Source organism: Geotrypetes seraphini, chromosome 1 (assembly GCF_902459505.1).
Source record: "Geotrypetes seraphini chromosome 1, aGeoSer1.1, whole genome shotgun sequence".
Classification (NCBI taxonomy): Eukaryota; Metazoa; Chordata; class Amphibia; order Gymnophiona; family Dermophiidae; genus Geotrypetes; species Geotrypetes seraphini.
Genome location: NC_047084.1, coordinates 456,460,743 through 456,472,947, shown reverse-complemented (window position 1 = coordinate 456,472,947; position 12,205 = coordinate 456,460,743). Strand labels below are relative to the sequence as shown.

Sequence of the window (12,205 nt, the reverse complement as noted above, 5' to 3'; positions counted from 1 at the left end):
ATGATATGTACAGTTCCATGGTTTTGTCTCAGTCTCCACCTGCTGGTCATGATGAGATATAACCCGCTTGTAAGATTAACCTATGCCGGTCTGGAGGGTTGCTAAAGAACTGGAGCTTCAGGGTATATATTGAGATTCTGTCCTTTAGAGAATCCAGACCGAGCCACACAGCAGAATTTACTGAATAATGCTATCAATTATAATGGTGGAGGAGGAGGAAAAGGAAGGCATAGAAATTCATGCTGTCTTATACTGCTAATTTTAAACATAAGGGTTGGGAAATGGGTATGTGAAGTGGTAGTGGATATGATGTGGCTTGCCCCCTCCATACCTAGCTTACTTCCCTGTTGCCACCCCAAATAATTCTTTCTAGAGATGCCAGTGCTTGGATATCCCAATTCCTGCCCAGACAATATATAAAATGTGGTTTTTAGCGTTTTATTTTCTCCTCTGGTTTTTGGAGTGCTCAGGATACATTTTAAAGTGTGTTCAAAATCTTTTAACTTTTTCGTATTCTAATGAGGCAGATTTCTGATAAACAAAAGAATAAGAGCTCAAACCTGTTACACAGGGAAAAGAGGAAAAGGAAGGTGGAGGAAGGGTGAGAGAACAAATCAGCAGATATGATCACATGTGACTCCATGATCTGTGCAACCCTAAACATACAGAGAGGCTGGAGAACTGAGGGAGAGGAGAGGAGAAAAGGTGTGAGGGGCGGACAGATGTAGCAGAGCAAACCCTACCTTTAGCAAGATTTCTACAGTGAAAATGGAGGTGAATGCATAGTCAAAATACCCCAGGATCTGTAAAAGAGGAAGAGACATTTAGAGGGTAATTTTTCAAAGTATTTACAGAATTTCAGAAATTAAGTACAAATCAAAACTGAGATGTCCAAGAGTTATTTTATCACAAGTCAGGCTATTTTAGCACAAGTTGGTTTATTTTAGTATGTCAAGTATTTTAAGCAATGAGACCTTGTGCTAAAATAGCCCAACTAGTGAAAAACTAGCACAACTTTTGGTAAAATAATCAGACTTAACAATAGCCTACCTTGATAACTTCCCTCCTATAGAGACAAGCACATGCAGGTTAAGGAAATTAGCGAGTGTTAAATTCTAAAGCCCATTTTATACCTATGAGCTTTCAGAGGCAGATCCTATAAACATCCCAATTGTAGGCAGCGGTAGGCATCCTAGCACTGTCTAACCAGCCAATCAGAACACACGTTTTCTAAAAAATAAAAAAAACCCTGAGGCAGGCGCCTACACTGTAGGCGTGTGTCTCGATTAAGGGAGACACGTTGGGACACTTAAGCTCACACATTGGGACACTTAAGCTCGCCCAAGACTGGGCGTGGGCGTGGTTTTGCCCAGAAGTGGCCTTGGGCGAGCTTAGCGGCCCTAGACATCTCCCTAGGGTCATGACATTTTGTTGGCCTACATTTCAAATAGATGTGGCCGCTGAGCTGATCACAGCAAGGAAATCCTTCTGCCGCAGTTAGCTGAGTGGCCGCAGCAGGTAACCCCCAGCAACATCATCTGGCAAGAGGGAGTGGGATGCCCACTCCCTCTTGCCACGCCCCCCAGATCTGCACATCCCTCCCAACCTATGACACTCCTTCTCCAGACCCCCCCCCCCACACCTATAGACCCCTCCGGCCACCCCTAAGCCCCACCCTCCACCCCCTGTACCTTTCCCGAAGACAATCCGGCTATAGGGATGCATATATCTTCCAGCTGGCAGACCCACCACTCCAAAATGACAAGAGGGAGTGGGCGTCATTCCTGCCCCGCTGATGCAGGAAGAGTCCGGCGGCAGGAGGGAGTGGGCATCCCTCCTGCCAGATGACTTTGCCAGGGGGGGTCCCTGCCTCAGCCACTCAGCTGATCGTGACAGGGGAACTCCCTTGCTGCAATCAGCTGATGGCAAGGGATTAAAGCTGTCCATGCTGGCATTCAGAGCAAACAGTACAATAACTTGACTTGAGCTAAAATAACCCAACTTGAGTCACTTTGTATTTAGACTGGGACAATGTGATATACGAGAGATTGAGTTTGTATATATGTTTTTGAAATATAATACACAATGTTTGAAATGTATTTTAATTTTTGTGCGACACGGAAGGTATTTTTGTGCTTTGATAAAATTTAGGGGGCAACAAAGAACATAAGAATTGCTGCTGCTGGGTCAGACCAGTGGTCCATCGCGCTCAACAGTCCGCTCATGCGGTGGCCCCCAGGTCAAAGATCAGTGCCCTAACCGAGACCAGCCTCACCTGTGTATATTCTGGTTCAGCAGAAACTTGTCTAGCCTTGTCTTGAATCCCTGGAGGGTATTTTCCTCTATAACAGACTCCAGAAGAGTGTTCCAGTTCTCCACCACTCTCTGGGTGAAGAAGAACTTCCTTACATTGTATGGAATCTATCCCCTAACTTTAGAGAGTGCCCTCTTGTTCTCCCTACCTTGGAGAGGGTGAACAACCTGTCTTCATCTACTAAGTCTATTCCCTTCATTATCTTGAATGTTTCAATCATGTCCCCTCTCAGTCTCCTCTTTTCAAAGGAGAAGAGGCCCAGTTTCTCTAATCTCTCACTATATGGCAACTCCTTCAGCCCCTTAACCATTTTAGTCGCTCTTCTCTGGACCCTTTCGAGTAGTACTGTGTCTTTCTTCATGTACGGCGACCAGTGCTGGATGCAGTATTCCAGGTGAGGACATACCATGGTCCGGTACAGCGGCATGATAACCTTCTCTGATCTGTTCGTGATCCCCTTCTTCATCATTCCTAGCATTCTGTTCTCCCTTTTCGCTGCTACCGCGCATTGCGCAGATGGCTTCATTGACTTGTTGACTAGTACTCTCAAGTCTTTTTCCTGGGGGGTCTCTCCAAGTACCGCCCCGGACATCTTGTATTCGTGTGTGAGATTTTTGTTACTGATATGCATCACCTTACACTTATGCACGTTGAACTTCATTTGCCATGTCGTGGCCTATTTCTCGAGTGTGGTTATGTCACGTTGCAGATCTTCACAATCCCCCTGCGTCTTCACTAATCTGAATAACTTTGTATCATCTGCAAATTTAATCACCTCACTTGTACCAATTTCCAGATCGTTTATGAATATGCTGAAGAGCAAGGGTCCAAGCACCGAGCCCTGCGGCACCCCGCTGGTAACGTTCTTCCAGTTCGAGTATTGTCCATTTACCCCCCACTCTCGGTTTCCTATCCGCCAGCCAGTTTTTAATCCACATATTTCACCCTCTATTCCATGGCGCACAATTTTCCAAAGTAGTCGTTCATGCGGAACCTTGTCGAACGCCTTCTGAAAATCCAGATATACAATGTCGCCCAGGTCACCCTTGTCTATCTGCCTGTTTACTCCCTTGACGAAGTGCAGCAAGTTTGTCAAGCAAGATTGTCCTTTGCTGAAGCCATGCTGGCTGGTCCTCATCAGATTGTGTCCGTCACGGTGATCAATGATGCAATCCTTTATCAGCGCCTCTACCTTTTTTCCCGGTACCGAGGTCAGATTCACCGGTCTGTAGTTTCCCGGATCTTCCCTCGAACCCTTTTTGAAGATCGGCGTAACATTCACCACCTTCCAGTCTTCTGGAATCTTTCCCGATTTGATCGACAGATTTGCTATTAGTTGAAGCAGTTCAGCTATAGTCCCTTTCAGTTCCTTAATGATCCTCGGATGGATGCCATCCGGTCCTGGGATTTGTCGCTGTTACCTGTTTACACTTCTCTCTCCCTCAGCAAACAAACTTCCAATCTTACCCCTGGATCTTTGATCCCTTCTTTCTTGCCACACTTGTGAACCTCAGAATCATGGTTATGGTGGCAGTATCAGCAGAAAACTGTGACTTTTGGGATAGAATCAGCCTGATTTCATAGGTATCAAGTTTAGGGTTACCATATGGCTCCAGGAAAAAGGAGGACCAATTGAGACATCCAGGTTTTACTTCCATTGCTTTCAATGGAAGTAAAACCCAGATGTCTCAATCCATCCTTTCTTTTGCTGGAACCATATGGTAACCCTAATAAAGTTCAAATTCAAGTTCAAGTTTATTTTGATGTATCGCAAATAAAATAGTACCTAAGCAGTGTACAAAAATTCCAAAATAAATAACAAAAGTCATACAGGAAATAAGACAGACATATTCAGAGGAACAAACAAGAGAAGAAATTACATATAAAGGGAACAGGGAGAAGGCTATTTGAGTTTCTGCCAGGTGCTTGTGACCTGGATTGATCAATGTGGAAACTGGACACTGGGCTAGATGGACCATTGGTCTGTCCCAGTATGCTTATTCTTATGTTCTAAAGGAGAAGGGGCAAAAGGCAAAGGCTAAATTACTCACTACCTAAGCATCAGGGATCTGTTCATAAAGAGGAAAAAAGAAAAAAAAATCATTCCAAACTAGGAAAATCTGGGAAAAGAAATAAGTTTTAATTCGATTTTTGATTGTATTAAATGAAAGCTCAGTTCTGAGATAAAGGGATAGGCTGTTCCAGGGAGTCAGTACAACTACCCCAAAACAGGAATGCCAACTGACATCATAGCAGGCCTCACAGTGTGAAAGGATGACTAACAGCTGGTGTTGAGAGGATCAGTGTTCTTCGTGGTGTATATGGGATAAACATGGAGGCAAGGAGTGATGGCAAACCATACTCTAAGACCCAATGTGCAAACATAATCCGCCCAATATTCAGACCGCAGGAGATAGCTAGATGTTTCCTGCGGCCCACAGTAAAACTGGAAATTCAATGCCAGTGGCTGGCATTGAATTTTGAGTTTAGATTTGGCCAGCTGAGACTAGCTGACTAAACCGATATTCATTGGCTAGCCGGCTAAGTCCAAGTGCCCAAAGATAGACCTGCTTTTAACACAGGTCTGTATGGCTGCTGAACTTAGCTGGCGAGTGGTGACCTAGCTGGTAACAGGTGAATAGGATATTCAGTGGGAAATAACCAGCAATCTCCTGCTGAATATTGATGGATAGCTAGCTGGGAGCCATTCCAGGCCAGCTAAATAGCACTGAATATCCGACCCAATGACTTTAAATGGAATTCTGTAAGCTACTGGGAGCCAGTGTTGGGAGAGGAAATAGGGAGTGATATGATTAAACTTCTTCAGATTGTAAATGAGTCTGATGGCTGTGTTCTGTGCCAACTGAAGTCTACGGATCTGTGTCTGTTGTAGGCCATGATATATGGAAATGCAGAGGTCCCACCTCTACAATGCTAGCATTCCAACTGCCAGAGCCAAAAACAATGAGATTCTACAAGGGGAAGCAGGTGAAAAGGGATCAAAGGTTCCGTTCAGGGGAAGAATTCTATCAGTAGTCTAAGGCAGGGGTAGGAGGAAGCAGAATAGATTGGTTTGGAGGCTGAGGGCATGGCAAGGGGAAGAAAATGTATTACAGGTTTGGGATGCAGAATTTGGATTGGATTGGTGGTGTTAAGTGGAAGCGGAGTTGTGGCTTGACATCAGAACTGAGAGCTTAGAGCAGGGCCGCAATCCAGTCGGGTTTTCAGGATTTCCCCAATGAATATGCATGAGATCTATTAGCATACAATGAAAGCAGTGCATGCAAATAGATCTTATATATATTCATTGGGGAAATCCTGAAAACCCGACTGGATTGCGGCCCTCGAGGAGGGACTTTGACACCCATGGCTTAGAGGATGGAAAAGTCACAACCCATTAATATCCCCAGATACTAGCCCAGTCAGGTTTTCAGGATATCCACACTGAATTTGCATAAACTGCACACACCTTTCAGCGCTATATTGAAAACCTGACTGGCAAGGGGGTACTCCAGGACCGAGTTGAGAAACACTGTACTAGCCCATGAGAAATGGGAACAAGGTCCATGAGGGAGAGCATACAAATGAAATGAGAATCCCACACTTGCTCGATGACTCAGTGGCAATGCTGTGTGCTGTTGTGCAGAGATTTCAATTTAATTGTAAACCCAGCTTCTGTATCCCAGGCTGACAAGATTTAAATCAATCTGATATTACTCATATATTCTGAATGTTCTAGATCAGTGTTCTTCAACCACCAGTCCATGGACCAGTGCCGGTCCACAGAAATTTACTGCCGGTCCACAGGGCCGGCATGTGCATCAGGCCCAAAAACTGGGTTCTTCAACTGCCGGTCTGCGATGCGATCGATGCATTAGATTAGATTGTGTGTATATATGATAAATGAATGGAAAAAATAGTGTTACAATTAGGACTATGGGGGCAGGGTCTGGGGTGGAGACTGGGCAGAGATGGGCAGGGTCTGGCCCATGACTTAGCCCAGTGTTCTTCAACTGCCAGTCTGCGGACCGATGCCGGTCCACAAAATAATTCTTTTATTTCTACCGGTCCATAGGTGTAAAAAGGTTGAAGAACACTGTTCTAGATCTTCAGTTAGCAGTCTGGGAAAATGTTAAAGCTTAATGGTATTTATATGATTTTATTTAGGAGTGAATGCTCCTTAGTATGCCTGCTGTTTATATGGGCTAGGTCTATATACTATCTAATAATGGCGCTCTTTTTTACATTTGTTTTATTTTATTTTTATTATATTTTGTAAACCGCTTGGACCGGTAAAATGAACGAGCGGTATAACAAGCTTAATAAACCATAAACCATTAGGAGTGCTGCAGCATCAGTCACTACACAACAGCGACACCTTGTGGTCAGATTCAGACTGCACATGTACCATGTTCTGAAGAAAGCTGCAGTTTATACTTCCTGGCTAAGAACTATTACAGTAATGGCAGGGCGGGATGCAAATGAAAATTTAGAGTGCTATAGCCCAACAGGCCACTTCCAATTGAGCAGGAAGTCCAAAAGAGCAGGAATAAACTGCCAGGACGAAGAAGTGAATGAGAGCCCAGATCCTGGCACACAGAATATCAGCCCACAAGAAAGAAAAAAGCTCTAGACACTGGTCCATGATTGACCCAGAGGTCTCAGATAACAGAACTTACATGGTTGCGGAAGGAATGTGTCCTGATGGGGTCTTCAGCAGCCAGTGAGATGCTGCTGAGAATGATGAAGACGAGAATCATGTTGGTAAATATGTGATGGTGGATAAGTTGGTGACATCTGACTCGGAGCCTGGAGAAAAGGGAGGACAGCTGTAAGATTAGAGCAGTATATTGCAAACCGCGTACTGCGGCACACCAGTGTGCTGCCTGAGATTTCAGGTGTGCTGCAAGGTGCTGGGGAGGAGAAGAGGTGCCAGCGCCAGCTGACTACCTACAGGATGGTGAGAGGCACATCCTGTAGGCAGTTAGCTGCCGCCAGTGCCTCTCCTCCTCCCTGGCGTCTCTCCTCCTCTCCGTGCGTCTGTTTTTCTCAGCACCCCATCTGGAGGGCCTCCGCACATGCTCGGACATCAACGTGATGTTATCATGCATGCGTGTGAGGTCATTACGTTGACATCTGTGCACTTCTGGGTGCCCATGAACCGTGGCTGCCAGTTTAGTGGGCTGCTGGCTCGAAAAGTTAGCAAGACACTGGATTAGAGGAAGACTATATCTGTATGAGTGTGCACATCTGTATACGTCTGGATACGTGGGTGTGTAAGTAATTATGTATGGCATAAGCATGTATTTGGATGGATGGATGATTGCATGCGCTGGTGGATGACTGGGAAAGTACGGAGGTGATACTCACGGGTTAGTTTTGCTCAGTAGGAAAAAGCAGCTTCCATCCGGGATGGGCAGTACTTTCTCCTTGGGAGAGAAGTCAGCCAGTTTATCCATGTGAGACTCGGGGAGGCTCTCCTGGTCACCAACCTCATCTTCTGGCAACAAAGAAAAACATCTGACGTTTCTGTGTTGTTTCATGACCCCTGACCTAACACTTTCCAACCTTTTCAAACTTCCCTTACATGACAGATGGCTTCTCCTACCTTCATCATTTCCTTCTTCCTCCTCATCGTCCCCTGTGCACCGAATCTAAAGGCATGAATTAGAGAGCTACTAACCACTGCAATCTGATACATGTTCAGGCATTTACCACACACACACACCTCCCACAGAATACACATAGCATGTACTATACTTGCATAAGCACACGTACACGAGGGGCTCCATATAAAGCCAATGGTGATCAGTGTTTTGCTGATCGCTGCCAGTATTAAACCTGAAAATTCAATGCTGGGCTAAATCTGGGTACCAGCAGAGAATTTGGGGGTTTCCAGAGCCAGATAATGCTTAGCCAGTTAAGTGTGATCTTTAGCACTTAACCAGCTCTGGGTTATTGCATAAAGACAGGTCTTAGGTGAACATAAGAACATAAGAAATGCCTGCACCGGATCAGATCATGGGTCCATCTAGTCCAGCGATCCGCACACGCGGAGGCCCAGCCAGTGCTGACTATCATCCCTTAACCAGCCAAGTGCCGACTCCACCCCTGAATGTCCCCAAAATAGCTAGTTTTCAGTTTGGTGCTAACTGGCAATTTTCAGTAGCATTAACCAATTAAGTGCCATTGAAAATGAGCACATAGATCCAAACAGGCAATTTAACTGGCAGGAGCTGCTTCTGGCCAGTTAAATCACTTTGATCAACCCCTAGATGCAGCACATACAGATAGTATTCCTATCCAGGTTACACTACCTGTATGCATAATATTATGTATGAGGGTCATTTCATAAATGCACACTATTTTTTAAAATTTACGTTTTATTTTTTTTCAAGTATTTCTTTACAATCCTTCAATATAGTCTCCCTGCTTTGTAATGACTGAGTCCCAACATCCGGGAAGCTTCATTATTCCATCCAAGACACCGTTTTTGTTCAGTTGCCGAATGGCTCAGGTACTGGCAGAAGAAAGCTGTTCCAGAGATGCAAAACGATGTCCACGCATAGGTTGTTTCAACTTTGGATAAAGGTCGAAGTCTGGTGGAAACATTGTCTGGACTGTAGGGAGCATGAGGTAACACCTCCCAGCCGTATTCACGTAGTTTTTCAATGGCGACATTCCCTATGTGCAGACGAACGTTGTCGTGAAGAAAGAGTGGCCCAGTTAAGAGCAACTGAGGTCAGGTTTTGTGCATTTTTCTGCGCATTTTTTTCAAATAATCACAATAATACACTGCTGTGACACTTCTTCCACATGGAACTTTGTCTGTGATGATGATGCCTTCATGATCATAAGCAAAAATCATCATTTGTTTGTCTTTTGATTGAGCTCATCTAAATTTTTTTGGTTGTGGGGAAGATGGAGCTCTCCACTCGTCATTGAAAAACTACACAAATACGGCTGGGAGGTGTTACCTCATGCTCCCTACAGTCCAGACATGAGTCCACCAGACTTCGACCTTTTTCCAAAGTTGAAACAATCTTTGTGTGGACATCGTTTTGCATCTCTGGAAGAGCTTTCTTCCGCTGGTACCCGAGCCATTCGGCAACTGAACAAAAACGGTGTCTTGGATGGAATAATGAAGCTTCCCAGATGTTGGGACTCGGTCATTACAAAGCAGGGAGACTATATTGAAGGACTGTAAAGAAATCCTTGAAAAAATAATAAAACATGTAAATAAAAAAAAATAGTGTGCATTATTTATGAAATGACCCTTGTATGTTTCAACATAACAGACTAGATTACAAGCCCCATTTAGCCTGCTGAATTTCTCTTGCTGTTTGTGTTACTGCATGCCCTTTTTGAACTGCAACTGAGAATTCTGCAGTATTCAAATCCAGGCTCAAAGCCCACTTTTTCAAAGCTGCGTTTAGGCCCTAACCCTTCCAACTTGTATCTGTTTCTCATTCCCTCTGTAGCCCCCTACCCTCTCTATCTCTTCATCCCTTTGTATTTCCCTTCATATGCAGCATATATCAATTCACCCTTTGTCCTGTGTCCCGTGCATCTGTCATAATGAGATTGTAAGCTCTTTTGAGAAGGGACTCTCTCTTGCATGTTTAATAGTTAGAGACATTTAAATGCCTAAGTGGGATAAAAGCGCATGAGTCGAGTCTCTTTCATTTGAAAGGAAGCTCTGGAATGAGAGGGCGTAGGATGAAGTTAAGAGATGATAGGCTCAGGAGTAATCTAAGGGAATACTTTTTTACAGAATGAGTGGCAGATGCATGGAAGAGTCTCCCGGTAGAGGCGGTGGAGACAGACTGTGTTTGAATTCAAGAAAGCATGTGATAGGCACGTGAGATCTCTTAGAGAGAGGAAGAGATAATGGTTACTGCGCATGGGCAGACTGGGTGGGCCATTTGGCCTTTATCTGCCATCGTGTTTCTATGTTTCTAATGTACAGTACCGCATGCATCTGGTAACGCTATAGAAATAATGAATAGTAGTAGTAGTAATCCTCTGTGCCTATGTCTATCCTCTTGGCTCCCCCCAACCCCACCCCCCACTTCCAATGGGAAGCTATTTCATGTATCCATCATCCTTCTTATGGTGAGATCTTTTCTTATGTTCCTGGAGGAGGGATCCATGGTTTGCTGTTGAGACATGGGGGAAGCCAGTGCTTGCCCTGGGATCAATAGCATGGAATGTTGCTATTACACTACTTGAGATTTTGCCAGGTACTTGTGACCTGGATTGGACCACTATTCTGACCCAGTATGGCTATTCTTATGTTCCACTCACTGTCAGCTTTATGGTTGGTTTTTTTTTTTTGTAAATCTTTATTCATTTTAAAGCCAAAAATAAGTGCAACATATTATATAATCATTTACACTTTAACAGCACTTAAATTCAATCAGAATTATATTCTATGACGAATACATATATCATTCCCCTCTTCTACTTATCCCAAATTTGCACTCAAAACTAAAAAAAATCTTCCCACCCTCCCTGGACGTGTATTATCAAAAGGGGAAAATCAACAATCACTCCTTACAGAATTTTGTCAATGGCTCCCATATACTTCCTATAATGTCCCTGTTGTGTGGCTACCAAACGCTCCATTTTAAAAGTGTGACATAGATATTCCATCCAAAAAGTATAATTTAATCGATCCCAGTTTTTCCAGTTCCTCAAAATATGTTTATATTGTGATTACTTGTTCTAAAGATTCCTTTCCACTGAAAAATGTTTGCTTCTTGTGCATTATTCATATCTTTGAAATATTTGAATGTCTGTCATATCTGCCTTCTCTTCCAAGGTGTGCCACTACGTGGGGGAAATTATCAACATGGCTGACCTGTGGTAAAATAAGCTGACTTTACATTTGCCCCTGTTGATAACTTCCCCCTTAAATCTCATCTCACAGTGCATCTGGGGCAGAGTCAGCACCATTTCAGTAGCTATTCTCAGAATTGCCCTACTCTGTCTACATATCATCATTAGCAAAGCCTTCAGAACTGGACAATATACTCCAATGACCTTCACAGAAGCATTATTGCCTCTTTTAAAATACTGGCTTTGCCTCCCCCTAAGCACCCTAGCATTCATTTGGCTCTGATAACTCCCTTAAAATGCTGTTTTGCTACCTTAAAATCATCACACAGTACGACCCAAAAGTCTTCTTCCTGTTGATGCACATAAGTATATTGCCCCGATGATGTAATACTCCCTTGAATCGTTGCAACTCAATGTTTGAATTTGCACTTGTTTGCTTTGGATCTTAATTGTCAATTATTTTCTCACTTCTCACATTTTTACATGATCCTCTAATGCCCATTCCAATCCTAACTTTCTGTGATTCCATGAAATTTGCCTAGTAAAGACCTTTGAGAGGGTGCAGGAATGTTTCAAACTGCAAATGCTCTTTAACTTACCTTCATTGAGTTGTCCTCACTCATCTCTCCTTTAGTCTTTTTTTCTTCCCTACTGAGAAACAAAGACATTGAATCATCCATCTCCCCATGCAGAGAGATTTAATTCTCTTAGAAATCTCTTCCACATCCAGAGACCTCATTTCTCCAAAATGTATCCATATTTAGTGCAGGAGATGGCACCTTTCCCAGATCTTTCCATCCCTCTCTGTCTCTAGAATCTGTTAAATATGCTTATCTACCTATACAACTAAAACTCCTTATTGATCAATTAAATCTAGTAAGCATATCTGTAAAATGTATCCAGTCAATATCTATCTATATATACAAGTGGAGATAATTTTATACACTTGAACATCAAAATACAATAAACTACTCAACCTGTTGTGATGTGTGGGCTCCCAAAGACTTCTCCCAAAACAATACAAATTAAAAAATAAAAAATAAGTGGAGA

At 43.5% G+C, this 12,205-nt stretch overlaps 1 protein-coding gene across 1 annotated transcript in view; it reads right to left on the bottom strand.

The window, feature by feature from the left end:
* Nucleotides 1–12,205, bottom strand: part of CACNA1F (calcium voltage-gated channel subunit alpha1 F) — a 224,240-nt gene that overhangs the window by 114,065 nt on the left and 97,970 nt on the right. Inside the window, 5 exon segments of the mRNA XM_033922018.1 lie at nucleotides 744–803; nucleotides 6,994–7,123; nucleotides 7,685–7,814; nucleotides 7,923–7,968; nucleotides 11,755–11,803. Of these exon segments, the coding sequence (XP_033777909.1) occupies nucleotides 744–803; nucleotides 6,994–7,123; nucleotides 7,685–7,814; nucleotides 7,923–7,968; nucleotides 11,755–11,803 (415 nt within the window).